The following is a 24,459-nucleotide window of genomic DNA, read 5'->3' on the forward strand; positions in this document are numbered from 1 at the left end:
CGTCTAATTATTATTATATGATTATGATATTTTATACTATCCAATAAAATCTAATTTGTATTACTCTAATTTTATCTTTATTATTGTATCTAGAAAATATCAAAAATTCTGTAAGATTCGTATTATTTATTCGCAATATATTTTACATGAAATTTCTCAAACCTTTAATTATTTTATTATTAATATTTACCTACATCAAAAACATCCCATATATCCTCTTCTCTATACAATATATATATATATATATTCAAAATTTGTTCAAATTTCCAAAAAAAAAAAGATTCGTCAAATCGCATCGACATCGAGCAGAACAAGATTTTCTGCATGCGTTCCGCAATTGCGCGGCAATTACATCGGCGACCCCGTGGGGGCCGGCCGACCTTACCGGGGTCTTGCTTCTTTAAATTCCTGCATTTCGCAATTGGCGGATGCTCGGTCGCACGTTCCTCGTTCCCGGCCACGTATTAGGCAGAACCAGTCGTTTTTGACGCGCACGAAACCTCCGTGTAGTAGAAGCGCACGCATACAACGCGTCGGCGTACACTGGATGGAAAGGGAGGGAAATGGAGGAAAGAGAGAGAACCGATTTACGTACAGAGAGGAAGAGGGGCAGAGGTTGTTCGAGAGGGCCCGGTTGAACGAGACTCGCATACGGAAAACGGGGTCCCAATGTCACGCCGATGATCCGCTACCGCCCCCGCCCCCCACTTGGTATAGTTTTTTTTTATCCATCGCTTTGACGGCCGTCCCGATGGAAGGAAAAAGGTTACGTAACGCGAGGCCTAAATACCAATCGACGTGTGCCCTGTCGGATGCGCGGAGAGGAGATCTCCGCATCTAGATGCAGATCGATCGGATATATAGGGTGACGCAATCGGGCGGGATATTAGATTGAGCGAAGAGATAGACGACTCGAGGTGTCGATTCGAGGTGCGTGGACTGGAATTTTTAGAAGCGGTTTAGAATTTGCTTATTCTAACGATGTGGTTGGAGAGGCTTCTTCTTTGAAGAGCAAGTGGGGGATTTTCTGGAAGCGATTAGGTGGCATTGGAAAATATGTGTGCACAGATTGTTGAATTTTAGAATTGTTACAATGCTTATTGGATTGTATATGTATACGGGTCGCTAAATTTGTAGTTCAGTAGTATCTCGGACAGATGACGAAGTTTAATCAAAATCATAACGCGATCAAGTATTATTTCTTACGTATCTTCGTAATATATTATTCGTAATATATAATAATATATAATATATAATATCAAATAATAAAAAGAATTAATTTTATTTATGTAACATTTAGTATGATAGATTAAACTTCATTAAGAATTCTATTCTTAATATATTCCATTTTTAGTTTCTTTCTGAGCATTTTTTATTTCTCTACTATAAACTTTAACAGTAATACGAGCAGAATAATACGGCGAATAAAAAGTATACAAGAAAATGACAAAATGATAAAATACTATATCATGTATAAATAGAATAAACCAGGCATAAAATACATGGGACGTAAACAGAAGATATTCATAAAAATAATTTCAATTACATGGAAATGCTGTGGCGATCGAAGACAACAAACAAAAGTATTGCAAGAAGAAACATTCTCGTACCGAGAATAAATCGCGTGCAGGCAGGCGTGTATCGTGATAATTCATGGGCGTGAAAACGGGGTGTCGAGGTATGGGGATAATTTGCATTCAGACGAAACGTATATACCTGCAGCGTATCGCGTATGATCAGCGGCCTCCGTGAAATTGGACCGCGTCGCGCGATCTTCTCTTCGTCGACGAGTGGCGCCAAAATTGCAAAACCGGTTAAATTTAGAATTGCGTGGATAGACGCATCGAGAGTGAAAGATCGATCGCGGCCGAAAGGACGACAGCGTGTAACGTCGTGTATTATGCAAATTAGAAGACTAGGATTCCAGTTCTGGAAAGTGTAAAGGGGAGCCAATTGATTTTTGCTTCGAGACACGAATATCAAAATAAACGAAGGAGAAGGCGGTTTTAGGACCGGTTATTCCATTTTAGGAGTCTAAATCGATCATTCGGATTGACTTTTATAGATCGTTAGATTATTATCGCATTCGATGATATTTTTATCGAAATGCAATAACTTTAGCAACAGTTGAAAATTTTTAACTATTATATTCTAGTAATTCTTACTATACATGGTATCTTAATAAATAGAATTTTTCTTTTCTTTTACGAAATTAATAAGTCATAAATTTTAATTCTAAATCTTCTTTTTCTCCTTTCCCGAAAACAATACGAAGACAATTCTTCGACTATATTATAATAGCATGTACATACATTGCTTATAATTTCACATTCTATCCAACTATTCTAATTATTTCACCGTTCCAAACGTTCTCTTTCTCCCATGTAACATTAAGAAATATATACATACATCTTTCATAAATCACATCGATATCTATAGCCCCGTTTCTCCTTGCTGTTTCACTTAACCTCCCAATTAAAACGGGTATACAATCAGCTCCACCCATGACCAAAATGTCTTAGAAACCCCTTTCGAAACACGATCACGAACAGCCTACGAGCGGAGAGAGAAAGAGAAGGAGAGAGATCGTATCACCGATCTGATCCACGTCGAGAGCGAGAGATAAGCCCGTGTTCGAATAATTTCACGCTAAAAAGGCCCCCGTTAAAAAGACCGCCACGGGACCGTAATTTCCTGAACACCCTCGTGGAATTTTGGGGCCGAGTCGAATCCACGACCCTGAGGGAACGAGGCATCGCGAGGCCTTTACTTTATTAAATTACATAGTCTTAAATAACGCAAAACGCCTCGCGCGGGCGATAATTCTCGGCCAAAGAGAGAGGAAGAGAGAGAGAGAGAAGCGCGCGAGTTGGCATTCGCTTGACAGGCGGCGCGCAATTGATATTGCGAAATCTTGCGAAACGCATTTGTGTCAGGGGTTGCGGGGGGAGGGATGGGGGAGTTTCTTCGTTTCCAGGCGATTTCGTGCGAAAACAATTAAGCGAGGAACGAGAGAGAGAGAAGAAAAGAAGGAGGGAAAAAAAGAAAAAGAAGGAACGACACCCTTGGCCTCGACCGGTGATCTCGTCGGTTAATCATACGACGGGTTTATGAGATTTCTGGATGACAGTTGTTGTTTGGACCGTGCTCGGCGTAACGAAGAAATCGTGGGTGTTTTTTGTTAAGAGGATGGGAATTGAAGGAGTCGGGGCCAGGTAGATAGGTCTCAGGGGTGTTGTGAAATCATCGAGGATTTGTTTTTGACGATGGAGGAGCGAAGATCTTTGCAAAATCTGGTAATCCGTGACTTTATACGTGATCTTTCGATTCAAACTCGAATCGAGAAGTATTAAAATTTCACTTAAGGAATCAAATTTTTTTCACTAACCACCAGAACCAAATCAAACCTGTCAAAATGTTTTTGACAAAATTAATATAATATAATTTATTGATGAGATAGAGATGAATTTTTACTATATATTTACAGCTTACTCCATTGTTAAATCTTCTACACGAAGCAAAACATCGAATCCTGGTCTTCTAAATAATTTTCGAAAACGAGTAAACAACACTCGAAAAATCAGAAGGTATTGCACAAACCAAGATTCTCAGAGGGTGAGTATAAATCTCTCACGTACAAATTAGTATCAATTGCACGTGTAATTACAGACTGCGAAAACTCAATTACGGTGTCCCGTCGCGAATGGACAGGCCACGTACGACGTGGACTGACGCGCGCCGACCGTTTCTGGAGCACAAGTCAATCGAGCGTTATTGCGCGAGGAAACGTTGAATCCGGAACGCAATGCAGCACCTTTTCTTGATCGGTGAACCGAGAAAACATCGAGGACGTCGGCTGACCCGTGATCCACATCGCTTCGATCCCTATCTCGTTGAATGCTCTATCGAAATCGCTTATACCTTAGGTTTTGTATTCATGACGGTCTTGTATTATTTTTAATTGATACCGATTTGGAAAGGACAAGAATAGCTTTATAATACATATTTTCGGCCATGAACAAAACGCATATGATATCAAAATATTCAAAACATGATACGATATTCGAAGATTAAGGTAAATTTCTATTTAAACGAAAATTTATTCATTTCTTTTTTAATGTTTAGATATTAGTCATATTTATATATGGAGACTTTTAAAAATTGAGATAAAATATTCCCTAGAAAGTGTCGGATGATACTTGATGATTGCTTAAATCATATATATATATATATATGTGTGTGATGCCTGCAGATAACATTAACAAAATCATATGTGCATAATACGAAGATATTAATTTGAAAAATTCAATAAAAAAACTGTTGCTTATATTTATTGTAAAATTGATCAAATAGTATTTAATGTAAAATTTTGATCTTCTTTTGAATTTTGCCAATAGAATAAAAACTTGTAAATAAAAAAAAATAAATATTTTTGAAACATTTCGAAAGATTCGTATTCGTATTAAATCAAAAGTACGTAATTGCTAGGGAATTGAACAGAAAATTTTTATTTTAGTTCTTGATTTCCATTCACTTCAAAAAAAAAGAAAAAATATTCGTTCGTAAAATATGAAATAAAAAGTGTGTAAAATACTGCTGTAAATTGTAAACTCTTCTTTTCAACTCTTGACAACAGCAAAGTGCGAAGGATGAAAAATTCTTTAAATAAATATGATTGATATGATTGGAAGATTGACTCTTGAACGGAGCCATGGCAAAAGTACAAAATGTGGTATTTGTAAGATATCCGGTACTTATAGCTGCAATTTCATGGAACAGAAAGCTCGGTAGCCAATCAGGCAAAATCATAACCCGAAGAGTTTCGTGTCGAACGAAAAAAGAAGCAGATGTTCAAGTTTAATCGCGTGAAAAGATAATTGGCAAGAAACCGATGTTTTATGGGATCGTTATCAAAAGGGTTGTTACGATGTGTTCCGACTAGAACAGTTAAGCCACCGTCCCTGACCCACATCCTTCATGGCGTAAAATCGAGAGGAAATTAATTTCCAGGAAAATAATTGTTACAGAATCGGAAGAAACAAATTAGCTACTCGAAAATCGATTTTATCATTTTTATTCTCTGAGAATTTCTAAATTTTACGGCATCAAAACGTATAATTATTGATATTTAATTTTTTTTCAGAAATGATAAACTTTTAAGCAATTAATCAGTTCACCTCTTGGGTAACGTAAATATCAAAATATATATATATAAAATGAACGTTAACAAAGATATATTTATCCTTACGAAATTAGGCGATATTTCCTTCATATTTATCTGTGAAATTTTATTCAATCTTGTCGTGTCAGATTTACGATACACGTTTGATTTGCAATTCAAATGAAGCTTACTCCGATGTCAACCGAAACAACAATGTCTTTTGTTCATTCTTGCGATCCAACAATCTGGAAACGAGTTCCCTTACAGTCACGACAGTTCGCAACAGTTTCAGAAAAGGTGGAAGATTTATCGGGAAACAATTGAGAATCTTTCTCAACCGTATCATAAATCAACCCGTGTTAATTCTATAATGACAAATAAGAGTAGAGAGATTGTACGCTAACGAAATTGAATCGAATGTGGCAGTGACAAAAGGGCAGAGGCATAGTCTAGGCCAAATTAAAACAATTTGCTCGGCCTTGACACAGATGTTTCTCCGTTGTTTGCACGTACTATGTAGAAGACGTATTGTTTTTATATGTCTCTATCATCGAATTCCTCCCCAAAAGAATCTCTTTCTTATCTATCTTTAAACAAAGACACATTCCAATGAGATTCAACTCTATAGTCCTACAACCAAAAATTAATCCATCGCGAAAGAATATATAACAAAAACAAAACTAATTAATTTCCTTTTCAAGTTTCTAAAATGTTAACACCACGATATAAATTTTCCAAAATCAAATCATCTACTTCGACTTAAAATTAAATTCTCTCCAATTTAATTTCTCAAAAAGTCTCCCATCAACGACGTGTACAGCAGCAGTCGGGATAATGCTCGGTATCCAAAAATCCAGGTATTCTCGTTGCTTCAAACCTCGCCCGCCCCACTCCAACGATTCAAAGAGAGGGGCCCCACGTAGGCAACAACAACGCATCTTCTCTCGAACGCCACGAATCCATGACCCAGATACCACAGGCCAGCCGTTTTCTGTTCGGTGAAAACGCGTATTAATACAAGGAAGGATGTGTCTTCTCTCCCTCCGGTGATAAGCTCCCCTTATCGGTTCTCATACATTACAAACTTCGTGCACAGCTATGCCCACACAAGCTTTCGGGTCCATTTTGCACGCAGACGGTACTGGGACAAGGTTGCCAGGGGTCCATAACTATCATGCGTTGACACACAAGAATGCGCGCTTCTTATCCACTCGTCGCTCGTCCGCCTCTTCTCTCCTCGGCTGTCCCCCTGCTGGTCGCAGAGAGCAACAGCGCTACTACTCCCGAGCCCGAAATCCCCTACCTTCTCACTCGAGGGTTCGGCCGCTGTTCCCCGCTCTAAAGGATCGCAGGGGGCCCCAGTTCGGGCTGATCCCCCTCTTCGTGACCCCGCTTTCCTCCCCTTCCCCCGTAGTGCCCCCCCTGGTCACCACGCGCCTCTTCTGTTGGATCGCGACGCCGTTTCGATCTTTGAATACCCCTGCGTCGTCACCGCGATGACCAGTCTTCGAATTACGGGCGAATCCCGCGCATAACGTCTCCGTGATTAAGGAGGAAAGTGATTTGCCTCGCCTCGAATCGTGGAACCATTTCGTGGATCGAAATCCAAGTGGAACGCATTCGTCGTTTCACGTGGATCTTGCAAGTTCTTTTCTTTCTTTCTTTCTTTTTTTTTTTTTTTTTGGGAAGAAGCTGCTTTCCAGAGGTTAAATCGGAGAGGAAGTTGTGCGAAGCTGGTGTACCAGGTGCGACCCTCCTCCTTTGGCGATCGCTGTCACGCGACTGAGGATCGAGGGTCTTTCGCGAGAGAAAAGTTGTAGTGATTCGACGAGTTACTTTTGGTGGAGATACTTTCGTCCAGATGTCGGTGAGTAGTAACTTATTACAATCCTTTTTTTCAATTTTTCGTGTATCTGGATTTAGAGATTTTAGATTTTCGACGATTCGTCGTGACAAAGTATTAATTTGTTAGAGTTAAATCTTATTAGAATCTTATGTTCCGTTATTTAGAATATTGTTATATTTTCTATGAGACATGTCGTGTATATTATTATTGGAGCTATATTTTTAAATAAAACATTAAATATTTTTTTAAAAAAAGGGTAGGAATAGAAAAAAAATATGGCCAAAAGGATCAGATATTTAAATAGAATAATTGTATTTACAAATCTCGAAAACAATGAAAAAAAAAAAAACTTTTTCCTTCATTGACACTGATCGAAGGAAACGACAATACAGCTAGGTCAATCACTCGCCGAGAAGCGCCTTACGCGTCCGTGACACTTACTTACTCGGAAACAATGCCAGTCACGTAACATCGCTGCGTTGATTGACATTGCCATGGATTCGTTACGTGGCATCAGTTTTCTCAGACAATTAGGTCATACGAAAAAAAAAAAAAAAATAAATAAATAAATAAAATAAAAAGAAATAACACGTCTATCGACAAATTGTATAATCCGCTGAAACGAAACGAAAGTGAAATTTTTCTTATATCGAGGTTCACGGAGCGTATGATTAATTAAGAGAATACGAACGAATTTGTAAAGTCTTGACAAATCACATTTCACCTATCATTGTCCAGAATTAAAAAAAAAAAAAAAAAAAGAAAGAAACTGAATTCCACTCGATGAAGGTTTATAAATTATCAGAATTGCGAAATGTAAAATCTCAGATCTCTTAATCGTCTCGGTCGTGAATTTTTTTTCGGTAATTTCGCTTAATTCTATGGTTACTCTTGCACACCGCTGTCCGTCGAGCGTGAAAGTCAGACCATTAACGCGCTGTTTCACTAACCGCGCGGCTGACAAGGGAATACGGACCGTGCTAGTCGTACGTATTATCACAAGTGTCAGTAGTAGACGCGAGAGTTGATGTGAACGAGCGATAAGCTATTGAAATTTCACGAATGTTAGTTTGCCGAAGCATTGAGCGGATAATTGAACTGGATATAATGGTGGTCATCGGAGTCGTCATGGTTCGATGCATGGGGCAGCGGAACGAGTCAACAATGGGGCGGCCTATGGCAGTTGTCGGCTGATGATATGTTCGATACAATCTCGAAAATCTCGATCGAACGGAATCAAAAATATCGGATAGAATAAAAATACAATTGCAACGAAAATATCATTACACCGTTGTATGATAATATTTTTAACGATATTATTGATTGCGTATGCAAATCTTTAAAATTGGAAATGTTCAATTCGAGGTACCGAGTCAAGGTTTCGTAATGAAAGTTAATTTCGAGATAAAATTTAAACTATGCTTCCATATTCTCGTCGTCAGATTGTTGCAACAGGAAAACGAAGTTAGAAGTACGGAGCACGACGAAGTGGAAGGCATTCAGAACCGTTGCGCGTGCGAGACCGATCGGCGTACACGTAAGGCCGCATATTATGCGTAACCTTCTCCCGACTTCGGATAAGTCAATTCACTTTCGGAAGTGGCTTGCATTATGAAAGTGACTGTGGAAAAGTCGCGTGCACGCTTCGTTGACTCTGGTAACTGCCACAGCTTCGCCAAGCCATTCCAATTCGCCGCGGGATATCGGTCGTGAAGCATTGCGCCTCGAATTTTTCGAAAATACCACTATCTCGTCCATCGTACTTCCTTTTAAACCTTAATACCGTAAAAATGAATCGTAAGATGAAACAAATGGAAATGTAGGTCAGATAGTCTGAGTATCGTTGGAAATCGGGATCTTTGAATTTTAATATTCCAATTCGTAATATTTTGAATATTTTTCAAAATTCAATACCACATCTCTCTCCCTCTCTCTTCAACATTCAACATAAAAATATTGCAGGTTGGATTCAAGGAGGATTAATAACGCGTCGGGATAGAACTACCAACTACTCGCCGTTATTCGTCTTCCATGTGCATCCTTCGTGGATCACATTCGTTTAGTTACCCAACCACGTGGACAGCCATTAGATACAAATCAAATGTATTAATTCAACGGTATATCAACCAGAGGAGCAATGCAATGGAAATGGAATTCAGCCTTGGCATCAGCGTGGTACCCTTCCATTTTCAGACCAGTCCAACAACTGTCGCAACTATGTTTCCCGCGTTAGCTCCCTCGGTTATATTCTAATCGCTTTCCTTGAATAGAGAAATAATAACGCGGCGTATATCACGGTTCGTTAGAGCGATTTATCACCGTGACGATAGAATAGAAAAGGCCCCAAGAAATAAAATCGGCGATAAAAGGAGGCAGATTATTGTTATTCGAAGAGGAAGCCATCGGGGACAATGGCGATTTCTTTCCGCGAAAGGATGACGGCCATTAAGACGTCTTAAGGCTCGATGATAAATTTCTTTATGGATCGTAACGAAATTGGCCAATTGGGAACTCGATCCCTGTTTAATGAACTCGATCGAGATTTACGTGGTTAAGGAGAGGAATTATGCGCACGTGATGCAAATCGGTGGCAACGTTTCAAAGCCGCGACAGGCGCGATTTTTTTAATATGTCCCCGCGCACGATCTACATATTCAAATTCCTTGCACTAGCAATGACACGGATTGTGTCATTGCTCGCCATGGAACGCGGGGGAACATATTGTATAACGAAAAATGATTATTTTACTGAGATAACGAACGAACACTATTTTAATAAATATTTGTTTTATATATATATATATAAAGAAGTGTGGATGGAAAGTAAAATTTTTATAAATACTATTAAATAAAAAAATCTATCTTATTATTCGAATATCGTAATGTTTATTATATTTTTGTATTATGTAAATTATACGTAAATGCATAAATATTCACAGTCTATTTATCCCGTAGAGAAAATATGCTGATGTTTTAATAACGCGTATAATTTTACATTTTGCAATAAAATGATAGTACTTGTGATGTTCAATGTTTCTCCAGACTAATGCAGTATATTCAAATGTCAATTACATTTTACATTACGTTATACAAATTTAACTTATGCATTATATGAAAAATGAACGAATCAAAATAAATAACATAGATAAAGCATCAATCAGATATTTGTTATTTGACAGTGAAAAGATCTCGTTTCTTTTTACGAATTTTCGTGTGCTGAATTTGAATCTGGCCGTAAAAATTAGACTTATTACGTTAATATAAGAGTATTACTTTTTCATATATTAATCGAATTATTCGAAAATATAATTTTTTCCAATTATACATTGATTTGATTTATAATCAAAGAATTTTTTTTTTATTAAAAATATACAATTTTGAAATTATTTCATTTTCAATACATATGAAATGTAAATAAAAATACTAATTAATTATACAAGATTTATAAAGATTTGAATATATTGCATTAATTTCTGCACTAAAAATCATAAAATATATTATCATTTGACGAGATGTGAATAATATAGAATAACTTAAGTGTCTAAATAATAATTTACTAAATCAATTTAATAATTATAATTTAATAATCACAATTGTTTGATCCCATTCCTTAAACTATCGTCAAATAATGATATAAAAAAAAATAAAGAAATATTTTCATAAAATTTAATTAATAACCAATTCGAACAAAATATTAAGCATGAAAAGATTAATATAATCCATGAAAAAGCACGTATCATATAGATCAACTGATACGACATGGAACACAGATTCTATATATTGCAATTTTACAAAAAAATCAAGAAACCTGAAAAAGGAATTTCGACACACTGGATCGTTTTAACGGAGCACTGTCCTCCAAGCGATTAACCCGAGAGTTTCGTGAGAAGATGAGTTCTGAACGAATGAATTAACGATGAATAGCGTACAAATTGAAACGTAGGCGTTGAAGATTTCACGCGACACGGTTAACGAAATCCATTCGTCCCATCGAGATCGATTTTTTTTTTTTTTAATGGCGAAGCGAAAATCTTAATGTAACTTCGATGTTTCCATCGTGTGCAAGTTGCATAATTTAGCAAAATGCAATGCTCACGTTTATGAGGAGACATCGATCCATCGAATTTACTTTTAACGAGCTTAAATTCCTCGAGATGACAAATCGCACGAATTTAAAGAGGTGGTTGGCTCTCTTAATCCTCTTGGCACAATAATGTAAAACCGGATATTCTAACGAATTACGTTTCTCGAATAATTTTTACGTAACTCAAGAATTTTAAGATGAAAAACGTCAATCTACATTTTTAAAGAACAAAAATGTCTTCAATGTAAAATTAACAGGAAAACACAACGAGGCTTTGTTTAAATATTTCCAGCGATCACGTTTCGTTAATCTTTGCGTCAAAATCGAGGTTCTTGGACGTTCTTTTATTCAAGAAGTTTTATTTAAAACTTTTTAGCTTCTTGAAAATTCCAAACTCAAGTTATCAAGTTATCAAGTTTGGAATTTTATTACGAAAAATGAATTGAGACCAAAAATTGATATAATGGATAAATACATAAAAAATTAATTACAATTATGTGGTAAATTTGGCTATGGATTAACTATCGAATTTGATATCCTTGAAATATATTATAAAAGCAAATTTTGAATAATTTTTTTCCTTGCGCATAATCAGTATGACTTTTTTTTCCAATTATTTGTAAAAAATTTATAATAACAGTGTAATTAATAGTATGCAGCTTCATCAATTATTCATTTGGTAGTTTATATGAATAACATGGATCTTATAAAAAATCTAATTTTTTAGATTCTAATGCATATACTGAAAAGTTAAGAAATATAAATATACTGATCGAATTTATTTATATTTCTGTACATCAATAAGCAATAAATTTTAATTTTCAAATATATTTAAAGACAAAATAAAGAAATAATGTAAAAATATAAAAAGAATGATTAATCTGTTTCTTAATTTTTGTCAATAAATGCATACAGCAAGATTAATAGATATTAAGAAGTTAATATCATTATGAGACATTTTTCACAGAATTCATTAAAATCAATGAGAAGAAGCTAATTAAATTCATCAATTATTTTTATACGTTTAAAAAAAAAAATTTTAGAATATTGGCAGCATAAGCTTTCATAACTTTGAATCATTGTTCTCATTTTGGTCTTCGTATCGGTCTTCAAATTTACAATTACAAGTATCAAAACGAAGTATCATAAAGAAAAAAAAAAGAAGTATCGTGTAAATTTCGCAACGATCCTTCTTTGCGAAACGAGTTAAACACGGAGAGACCATGTTTCGATCAGAAGAATCACCGTAAAAACCGTTCCTCTCTCGTTGACAGGCAAAGCGTGCCCGATGTATTTTTAGAAGAACCATGAAAAAGGACGAAGAAGAAAGAGAGAGAGAAGAGAGAGAAAGAAAGAAAGAAAAAATAAAAAGGGTACAACAAGCGCCAGAAGAACTCGACTTCGAGTGGCGCTTCTTACGAAAGCCAAACAACAAACGAGGCGATAATTAATCATAAGCGAGCTGGTTCTCTCTCCCGTGGACCTGCATTTAAAAAAAGAAGAAAAAATCGTTTGTATTTACGCGATTACGGCCGCTCGCGACCACCGTTTTATCACATTCCCGCGTGAACAGTGCGCTCGCTCCATTCGAGAAGGAGGCTCGGTCGCGGCCGCTGTGTGCTTATTTCCATCGTCTCTTCTGTTGTTGAGCAACCGTTTTATGCGATACACCGTATAAATACCTGTGTTACTTCTTAATGAGGCAATAAAGTCACTTAATCATTAGAGGTATCGATGCGAGCCCGTATCGTACCTCGCTTCGAAACGCGGCGCGCGATTTATTCAGCTCGAAGCCACTCATTCGTGGATATATATATATTTAAAGCGTGCTCGTTTCGTCGAAACGAAGCCCATCGGACGAATTTTTTTCTCCCCGCCCCCTATCTCGTTCCGTCTCGTCTTTTCGTCTCATTTCGAGTTTCTCTCCTCTCCCCAATGGTACAACGGCAGTGAGATTCGTTGCTTCTGTCGTCGGTTCGGCAACGTCGTATCACGAATTCACGGCATAATAAAAAGTCACGATTCCAAAGCGTCGCTCGCCCACGGTTCGTACCTTGTTTATTTGGCCAGATGCCACGGCCAGATTATCCAGTCGCGTTGCACTTGGCGACTTTTAATGTTGGTCAAGCCTGTGGCCGGCCTCACACGGTTACGATCGATTAGAACACGTGAATGAAGCAATCGATTCGCTTTTTGTTCTTTTTTTCTTTTTTTACGAGAAGGATCTTCGAACGACTCCATTATATTCTTAGAATTTCTTTTTCTTTGATTGTGCGGCGAGATCGTATGAATTGATCAAGTCCTTTCTTTCCTGGGATTGAAAATATTTTTGGAAGGAATAAGTTATTATCGTTACATTGCGCGGTACGATCGAGAAGAAAAGTTTTAAAGTAATCAGGAATAATAATGTTGTGATAAAAAACGATAATTTATCGTTATCTATAATATATATAAAGATATTTTTAACAACGAAAGAATACTAATATGGAATGCAATGAAATCCAAAATCGGAATTTCGATCCCACAAATTATTCCTCAAAATTGTACATATCAAAAAAGTCATTATCGTTATCATTGTTTTTCGAATAAAATAAAAATATTCTTTTTTACCTCGTACGAGACATCTTTGTATTTTTATAAGGCAAATAACGGGAAAAAAGCAAAGAGTAGGAAGTCCACTCGCGTGGGCGGCCGCATTTCCGGTGCGGAGGCGACTGGCTGCAGTTGCATCTTAATGAATGTAACGCAGCCATCGATTTCGAGGGCGACCGCGAAACAAGCGTGCGAATCGACAATAGGGAAGCGAGCAGCGCCAAAGCAAATGTTTCCCCGAGATTTATCGAACGATTAGTCGAGTGTCGGGCCGTAATTGGTCAAAGAAAAAGCAATCTCGTTCTCTGTGTTAGAAAAACTGGGCGTCTCGACACGTATGCACGTGGGTGGTCACGGTTGTCGTACTTGAACACGAGTAGGCGGTAAAACTAACAGCACACTTATGGCTGGAATCGGTGGATTTATTTCTTTAAAGCATTGTTAATTCGTTGAAGCATATTTTATGTAAAATTATTATAAAAACATCCTAACAATTTTGAATATCAATTCTGAATAAATTTCTTTACGTCTTTCAACTTTTATTTAATTCTTGGAATTTCTCTAAGTTTCGATCAGGATCAAAATTTTCTTCTTCAAGAAACAATCGATTTTTAAACGACACAACTTACATCGCAAGACGTGCATCTTACGAAATTTCAATATTTTCCAATCACAATCGTAATTATAATCGTTATTATTCACTACAAGAGTAAAACAAACTTTGCATTAAGCAATCCTCCTAAGCGTATGCGCCTCAGACATTTATTCAAAAACTAATTGTAATCCCCGGAGATCCTCGCAATTACCACATCCGTCGCTCATTTTTCCATTTCACCTGCCCAGACGCCTACGCGAGACGCGTGTCTTGTAAACCTGGCGATAACAGCGATTTTGTCGCCAACGGATCTCGCATAAAGATAAAACGGCCGGCGTAATACGAACCCTTGTAAAAGTACTCGATAATCGCATCGTTCATTGCGCGAATTTGTCGAATTTACGATCGGCATAAAAAGCCCCGATCGCTGGACGCCTCGAACGACTTTCGCAAAGAAACCGCACGATTAAGCAACGTTTAACGAGGCGGCGTAGATTAGGAGACGAATGCAAATCAGCAAGATAATAATAAAAGGCTATTCCCGCGAGATACGAAGTGTAACAGGCCAATTAATGGGCGACTGGTTCAGTTCATTCCGTCTCCGTTTCTCTCGTTGCTTGGATCGTTGCTCCACGGATGGAAACAACATGGGATTTCGCAACGATTTCGAGGAGTGGGAGAGGATACACGCGTCGACGCCGATCCTATCTTCCACCGGTTTGTCTTCGCTCGATACTCGATTTGCGGAATAATACAACTCGCCGCGCGTTGACCAAAACCGTGAAGCTTTTATTCCAAGACGGGGGAAAGTTTAAGCGACTATTATGAATCGTTTTTTGATACTATTTATTCCCTGTTACCCAATTCCTATGAATTATGGGTTCGTAATATTACTGATAAATGCAGTGATACGAACGGGCATTAGTTTCACTTAAATTGCAAAATCGGTGGCCTAATGTTGTCAGATCGTGCCATAAATTTACTTTAATGGATTGTTATATCCGTATTTTTAAACGATTCAGCGCTCTCTAACTTTGAATAAACGCTTTATTATCGAATATCACAAAAGGTAAAAATTTCTCCAAGATCAACTTTCGTCGATTATTTAATCCAGAATTTTAAATCTTCATCTTACTATTGTTATGGATATCGTGGAAAAAATTGCAATTGTTTGTACTCAAAAATCTACGTTGATCGTTATTCTTCTCTTTTCACTTGTTTAAATTTTTATTACCAGAAAATCTATTACTACGAATTTAAAAAAAAAAATTTCACAACAGTTACTCATTTCCAAAAATTTATTTTTCTTTACCCAAGAAATCCCAGTCGGATCTCGACTCGTTATCCTTACCATGCTCGAGCTCTCGTCTCGAGTGTTCGTCGAAAGGTCGTATCGACGGCGTCGTTGATGGCAAAATACGGCTCTCCTGCCACTTTTACATCGCTTTTACCTTTCTTCTCGTTCCAAGTCCTCGGGCATCGCGTGCAAATACTCGCCACGCACGAATCCCGCGTGGAGGAACGCTTTCCACCAACGCTTATTTTTCAGACAATCGCTTTGTTCTTGTTACGACGTCGCGCAAGACGCATTGTGTCGCGCAATCTTGGCTAGAGACGCAGTATCTCTCGGGTCATTATGATCCCACGTCAGTTTTCGCTGATTAAACCGGAGAGTTAAGGAGTCGAGGAGTTTGAGAACATCTTATCTATTCCACGCCTGCCAACGGCATTAGAGAATGTGTAAAGGGCAGGCAAAAGCGATGTATTTCTTCATGTTCACGCGTAATTTTTAACAATGTATATTTTTGGCACGGATTTATTGTGAAAGATGATTCCCTTTTTTTTTTTTTTTTTTTTTAATTGCTTGGTCGAACTCCAGGGAGAAAGTTTTTATGGGATTTTGTGGATGTGCGCGCGCGTACCATTCTCGGAAGGTTTGACATCGATGACAAAATTGACAGATGGACGTTTGAAGAACTTTCGACTTTCTTTTTGATCAGTACCAAAATATCGATTACTAAACACAACGTGGAGACCAACGACTTTCAAAGTTGTAATTTTGCAAAATAAATATTTCATATCGAAAATATACGAAAGAAAAATAAAAAAAAAATACATATAATAATATACCGATCAAATAATTCAAATTCGATATCCTCAATTTTTTTATATCCTTCAAAAAACTAAATCTACCAAATTTCGTTTCAAATTGTAAAATTGTCCAATGATTCAACTTTGACTCTTTTCCCCCCCGATTTCCCCCTTAGCCGAACCAGACTCTAATCCCACAATAAAGCCACAGTGTGTCCACGCAACAGCGCATAATACCATCCCGCGCGGAGGTCACAGAGAAGATAAGATGGTTATTCACCGTGATCCTCTATAACCTTTCGTCGCGGATAAGTGGGATGCTCACGAATGGGAACCCTCTCGACGCATTATTGTGAATCGTCGCGGCAATGAGCGGCCACCGTGGCCGTTATGCAACCCAGCACGAGCTCGCCTCGAGTAAGGTCTACGACCAAGGTACGTAATCTCGGGATGGGCAACAGCGAAGCCTTCGACGGTATGCCACCACGTTGTCCCCCGTCTCTCTGCCCGGCCTTCGTTCATCCTCCTGCCTCCTTTCTCTCTCTCTCTTGCACGCATCTGTTGTCTCGTCGCATCTGCCGCGATGCGGTTTTCCACAGGACGATGACGGATTGGACGTAGGATAAAGGCTTTTCCAATTCTAAGGCTTGGAAGGGAAATAACGGTGGCTGAAGACGATCTTGACGAGCAGCGCCTGTGTAATCTTCGATGGTTGTTGAAGAATGGGGAGTGGATCAAATGGGAATTTGTATGCGTGTGTGTGCGATATAATGTATGTGCGAACAGGTTTATCAGGTTTGGCGATGTCTGTAAAATTAGAAATTAATATTCTACGTATGTTTGGAGTTTAGAAAAAGAAGAAGAATAAAGTGTTAGTCAGTGATTAAAATATATCCTTGATGATGGATAATGAATATCTGAAATTTTTGAGAGATGGAAAGGAAAGGAGAAAACAAAGTGTCTGATTGAAATCTAGAAATGTAGATACATAGTTATCGATAACAGATGAAAATAATTTAAATTCCTATTTTTTTCTTCCAGTTTCTTAATTTCGAATTATTGATTCGATAATTATCTACGGATTAATGATATTTCGTTGATAAAATTAAATGTAAATAAAAAGATATTATTAACATGTCGACAACACGAATAGAAATTTAAATATACTATAATATAGTTGTTCAATTTTTATTACAGCTAACAGCTTTCATCGATAATCGATAATCCATTTTTGTGATAGAATTTTTGTTAAGAAAAATTAAAAAAAGAAGAAAAAGGAAAGCAAAGTATTTGATTAGAGTATAAAATTTCGATGAATTTCCAAATCTTTCATTTCTTTAATTCAAAATATCTTGAGTTTCTAGAATCATAGAAATATTTTTAAGCATCGAATTTCCAAATTTCATTTTTGTTCCACGTAACTTTCCGAATAAATCTTTAATGACAGCTAATGAAAAACTTATCTCGATTTGCCAAGAAAGAGAACACGAGATGCTTCTCAACTAACCTTTTTATTCGGCATAAAGCAGAATATATTTTTAAAAAAAGAACTTAAAAGATACTAAAACTTAGCAATTGTAAACAAAATATTAAAGGTAAATTCTTAAAATCAGACGTAACTCAAGATTCTATCATCAAGAATCTGTTTTTTTTCTCACAATAATAGTTAACTGAAGAATCCACTTTTCTCATGTTTATTATTTAACAAATACCAGGCGAGGTCGCAATCATAAATGCAGATTACAATAAAGAATCTTATATGAATTGAATAGCTAATTCAAATAGAATCTTTTAGCGTAACTTGATTACGGAAGCATATTCTTCATTATACACAATCAATAGGAAGATGTGTATAATATAATCTATTCCTGTTCAAATATTTCTTACATGCATGGACAAAATAATTCTCAAATTAATATTTATTCGTTTTCAAGCGTGATTTTTCAATTTGAAAAAAAAATACATAAAACTGAGAAAAATAGAAATTACAATATCGTTCACAACATTGACACAAGAATTCCCCAAGACGTAATGGTCCGAGAATGATGCAAATGAAAATATGAAAAAAAAAAAATCCAGATTCACAGTCACGTGTTTAAAACAAATAGGATATGATTTGCTACATCAGGAATTGGAATGCGGTTCTCGAATCAGCAATATTCATAGGCGTCGAAGAAATCGAGGCAAAGATTCGTAGAAGCGTTAATTAACAAAACGCGAATTGAACGAAATTATTGGATTAAATTATTCCTTGCACTTGGAATAAATTGTAAATTTTTATTTAAATATTATTTGCACAAATTTCGTTCAAAAAAAAAAATAATAATTCGCGGCCTTATTAAAACGGTCTCCGATTTCTTACCGATGACACACAATTTACGACGACGTTTAATACTTGAGCAAGCAATAACTACGAATCGATCCGTTCCGAGTTCTTCAACTTGTCACTACAGCATGACTATAAACCTACAGTTAACCAAACTCGAGTAGAGAAATAAGGGAAAAATACGAGGATTAAAGGTGCACACGTCGATTTTACGGTTTTGCGAGGTCAATAGGTGGTAATTTCTCGGTGACTGTTTATACAGTACCGGCCATAAATTTTGAAATCGCTGACATATTTTTCCACGGTGTGGAAAAATTTGAAAAGAAGCGTCGGATAAGACACTTTTGCTTGAGAAAATTTTTAAAAATCATCGGCACCAATTTCGAATCAATGATGATAAAATTAATAGAAAATTCGATGCGGTTATACAAACGAGAGAATAATTTCAAAAAACTTTCTCGATACACTTATAACGAGATTCCAAACTTTTGGCCGATAGTGTACCGCATAACGATGACGCGCTCTTTCCGTTCACCAAGGAAAAGGCGGGTGATTTCGAACGAATACTTCCTCGAATGTTAAGTACACTCAACACTCAAACCAGAATTGAATAGCACGATAAACAAACAACGAGCTCTCATAAAAGAACGATTTCGCGGACGAATATGATTTAAGTTCAGCCAGAGAGCCGTCATTAGCAACGTTAATCGAGGTTCTACCGCTCTAAGGAACATCGTGTTAAAATAACGACTGTACTCTGCTTTCTGGAAAACAATCAAGTAACAATATCGTGTTAATTTATCTCGTCTTTGTCTTCGCGACAAACATTGTTACTTTTCATTTAACGATCGAGAAATAAGACAAGTGAAACTTTAATCATCTCAATGTAATTTTTAAAGATGAAGAAATAGATTAAGACTAGAGGATTATCAAGCTCTTATCACAGACAAATTTAACGGATAATTTTCTTGTATATTTCCTATTGTATTACATCATGGAGATTTGTCCAAAAAAGTATTGAAATTATAAATTAAAAGAATAATCTTTGTGAAGAATTAATTAACGTACGCGGATCGTGGAGATTTTTTCTCAGAAAAAATATAAAAAAGAGTTTTTTGTACATTTCTTTTGCATACAAATTTTCATAATACGTTACTATGGATTTCATTGCATTTTTGCCATTTTACAAATACTTTTTTACTTTTGCATCAAAAATCTGTTTCGATTATTTTTCTAATCTTTTTTTCCAATTTTATAAAATTGATAAAAATCTCCTTGCGAATCGAGAATTCTGAATTAGATTGATAACACAAATGGCTCGTAATATGGATCGTAAATCATTGGAAAAGAAACAATTTTACAAGGATTGAATAGAATTGTATAGGATGTAGAGAGCAAAACGCAGCCAGTGTGGACCACTTTTCAACGATTAACCTGGTTCCAAAGTGGCGTCCTTGCCCCTGGGGGCAAATGGCAAACGATTATTGCCGCGACAATAAAGGCCGGTCACGCGTGTCTCTCCAACTCAATTAACAATCAGAAACGATTTCTATTACGAGCTTTTTCCCTATTAAAACGCCTACACGAATTAAATAAACATTCAAAGAGGTAATTTTGACACTTTAAATGGTCGCCAAGATGTCGACAATTTGGATTTGTATGATCGTAAAAGTGTAATATGTACATCGTTTATGGAACGTTGAATCGCTTTAATCGGAATAATAGAGAGATATATTAAAGCTGAATTGCCCCGGTTTCTTTTTTTTGACCATAAAGAATCAAAAGATCTTAATCCTGAAGGTTAACTTCGTAATAAGAGAAGCTTCTTTGAGTATGGGACTCGCAGGGTTTACGATTCGAAAATTGTTGCACTAACATTTAAATATATAATACATTTTTGAGGATTTTGCGAGGAAAATCGTGGTCTGAAACGTCACTCGCTTCGAAATAATGATACACATTTCAATAATTAATTTTTTTAACAAATGCGGAGCACAATCTTTGACACATTGTTCTCTTTATTAAGATTATTCCTGAGAAGTGAAATACTCGTAAAGTATAGTTTCTGTTATTTTTATTACCCTAGGGTATTGCGTAGAGAACTTTCTCGAAGTGATGACTGGAAAAACTTGTTTCTCTGGTTGTGTCATGATTTTTGCCATCAACAGTGTGACATCATAAATCTTTGAAATCATTTCTGAAAATTTGATTCCATCTCCAAGTATACGTGAATGAATACTCCCCTCAAAATTAATTCTTTTTTCTAACAATTTGACCTCATTCAAAAGTCTCAAGCTTGAGTCAAAATCCTTAGAAAATTCCTTACAAATTTAATCTTTTCATCATTTTCCTTATCTCAACGTCTCTATCATGAGATCGATCGATCGTTCGTTCGTTCATTCATTCATTCATTCTGACGAAGATCAAATTCTCACGAATTCCTTTCACGCTATCTTTTTCCACGAACTATATATCTCGATTAAAAAGCAGTTCGATTCAACGAGGTGGCGTTTACAAGAGCGTGATAAGGGGCCGAAAATCCATGGGACGATCGTCGACATCTCCCGAGCGAAGTTTCGAGAATGCGTGGAACGCGATTGATCCAGATCGGGTACCAAGGTCGGCCATTAGTGCTCGCCGATCGTTTATTACTTTTCCTGATCTTGTATTTTGAGATTAAGGCCGTGCAATGAGTTATAGCTGCGTAAGCGGCGCATATAATTGATTTAAAGCAATGCCGGGGCTCGTTCGATGCGCGCTTTCCTCGCTGGAATATGAAGATTGCGAGGAGAGAGTGAGAGAGAGAGAGAGAAAGAGTATTAAATGACGAGTCAATTAAATAATGTCCGAAGGCGTACATGCTAAGGACTTCGTATCAATCAGATAATTGAAACGCGGTAGTAGGTAGAACGGTTGCAGTTGACGCATTTAGTCATGCTGCAAGATTTGATTAAAGAAGGACTACAATGAGGTCTGTTCCTCTACTGGTTTCGATGCAGATTCGATTACGTCGTGGCTGCAAGTTTATGAATTTAATTCCAGTTGGTCCCATCTCTCGAACATTCAGTTACATCGAGTCACTATTTCTAAATTCCTGTGCGACGATCCTGTACGACGTTATTGCGAGTGAAATTTAATGATGTTTTGCATAAGCCTGATTCGCTTAGTAATATTGGAAAATTGTAGTGAAAAGTTACACACATAAAGTTATTTGTGTAACAAATGACTATGATTATGAATTATCAAATTATGAATATCACAATATTCAATTTGCAAAAATGTTTCAACCTACAAATCTTACTAATTATTAAGCACTTATATAAGAGAGCACTTATTCCAAATATGAAATTTTGAATTAGAATAGCTCAAATTAACCGTATTTATAAATTTCATCTCACTCATTCTAAACCAAAATATCTGTCTTCTCTCTTTTTCTCCTATTTTTACGAAAAATAATTACCAAAGTTATATACATTCTTCTACTAGATTTATTTATATAACCCATTCATATACCATTCAAATTTTATCTCCTTCCCTCTAAATCAGAATATCTGCCTCCTTCTCATTTTTACACAACGAATAGTCAAAAATAGCATCCAGATATAATGCACACCAGTTATTTACTTTCTTTTATTTCTATAATATATAGTACTTATAAATTTCAATATCCCCTTCCTTATTTTTAAAACAAATATCAAAATGTGAAATGTTGCAGATTACGAGATGCTAATAAATTTTATTATATAAGAGTGATGATTACAACATTCATTTTGCAAAATTTTTCAATCTACAAATCTTACTAATTATCAAGTACTTATATAAGAGAGCCCAAATATAAAATTTTGAATTAGAATAGCTCAAACTAACCGTATCATTTATATAAATTTCATCTCGCTCATTCTAAACCAAAATATCTGTCTTCTCTCTTTTTCTCCTATTTTTACAAAAAATAATTACCAAAATCATATCCATCCTTCTACTAGATTTACTTAGATAACCCAACTGAACCTGACACTGCTATTTACTCTCTTCTTTTTATAATGTACACCATTCATAAATTTCCTTTCCCTCTAAATCAGAATATCTCTCTTCTCGTTCTCATTTTTACACAAATACAAATACTCAAAAATAGCATTCAGATACATATCCAATTATTGACTCTCTCTTATTTTTAAAACAAACAGCCAGTATGGCACACTTATTCTTCTGCTAAATCTACCCAAATATACCCAGTGGATCGTTATTTGTAAAACGGATATTACAATTTTCAAAGTGGGCAGGGGAAACCACTTTTTCGCGATCCTTCTTTGTGCTCGGCTCCACCTGTTGTGTATTGCATCCGTTATCCGTGTTTCTCGGAGGTGTTGGGATCGGGAGGTGCATTTACCTTCGTCCTCGAAGAGGAGGCTCTCACTCCCTCCTCCCCCCTCCGGGGCTGGTCTCGCCGGTTCTCCTTTGTTTAGCGACCAGCTCGAGGGAACACGGAGCGCTCAACCGTGTGTGCCGTTTGTATCCGCTCTCACGACGGGGGAATACCGGGCAAAAAAGCCTTGCCCTTGCACGCGTTTGTAACCGCGAAAAATGTGCATTCCGGTTGGCTTGGAATTCACGATCCAACCTGTGTGCCAAGGACCGATGGCAGAAGCTGAATTAATTATACCAAAGCGGAGGGGGGGAGGGGGGAGAAGGAGAGACGGACGCACGCGATTTCGCGTTTCGCGATCGTGGGCGAGTCTCTTCTTGCTGCCGGCTCTTTCCACCTACGGAGAAGCCTCTTCGATCCAAGGTCGCGGACTGGTAGACTCGTGGAATCGATTCTCGCTTTTCGTTTTCATGCGTTTCTTGTATTATCGCAAGAGGGAAGATCTTTCTTGGAATTGTAATATCAGGAAGGTGGAGGGAAAAGCTCGTCGATATCTTGAAAACCCTTCGAGCGTTACGCTTCTTTATCGAAGGTGTTGTTATATTCGAGGATTATTAATCGTTGACTTACTACCGTATTAATCTTGTGATTTAGATATATCGAATAAAACAGTAATATATAAGAATTTCATAAATGCGTATATAACCGGTTAATTAATAAATTATATAAAATATTTTTTTAGCAGATTCCAAATTATGTGTTATTATTATTATTCCTTCGATGAGTTAATAAGAAACGAAACTCGAAATACAGTTCTTATATTTCTTTGTTTAAACGATTTTCCTTAAATAATCCAAATTCACGACTAAAGTCATTACAGATCGAGAAATATAAAGTATACCTCTGATATAATTATAATTTAAGTACAATAAATACAATATTAACGTAAGTATAATTTTAAAATTTCCCATTAATTCGAATTTCGTTATATCATTTATTCCGTTCAAAATAAGAAAAAAGTTGGAATATATCGATTTAAATAACGATATCTCGACATTCGTCCATGATATAACAATAAAATTAAAATTTCACTCATTTCCAAGGAAATACTGTCGTAAATCGTTGATATTTCTATAAAAAAAAATAACCATCACGGTGGTCTAAAATTTTTATCTGACGCGGTAAGCAAGGATCCATCGTTCGACATCGAACGGCCCGTTTCTTTGGCTTGTAAATCGACCGCACGAGTAAAGTTCCGTGTCGACTGGCACGTTGAACATACGAACGACACCGTGTCGTAGGCGTATGAAAAATGATCCCATGGAATACAAACTCGTCCGCCGCTCGTGCATCGATCGCTATTTTCCCGTTCGTGAGCTTACGTCAGGTGCCTCTTCAATTC

The 24,459-nt window shown here is 36.7% G+C and overlaps 2 protein-coding genes across 2 annotated transcripts in view; one reads left to right on the forward strand and one right to left on the reverse strand.

The window, feature by feature from the left end:
• The window catches only part of LOC108004445 (nuclear migration protein nudC), a 101,366-nt gene that overhangs the window by 26,168 nt on the left and 50,739 nt on the right, over window positions 1-24,459 (reverse strand). The gene's annotated exons all lie outside the window — the stretch shown is intronic.
• Window positions 6,669-24,459, forward strand: part of LOC108004453 (uncharacterized) — a 66,503-nt gene continuing 48,712 nt past the window's right edge. The window contains exon 1 of the mRNA XM_062080024.1: window positions 6,669-7,028. Coding sequence (XP_061936008.1) covers window positions 7,023-7,028 — 6 coding nt within the window. The 5' untranslated portion in view covers window positions 6,669-7,022. The remainder of the gene's footprint in view (window positions 7,029-24,459) is intronic.

This window comes from Apis cerana, linkage group LG10 (assembly GCF_029169275.1).
Source record: "Apis cerana isolate GH-2021 linkage group LG10, AcerK_1.0, whole genome shotgun sequence".
NCBI lineage: Eukaryota > Metazoa > Arthropoda > Insecta > Hymenoptera > Apidae > Apis > Apis cerana.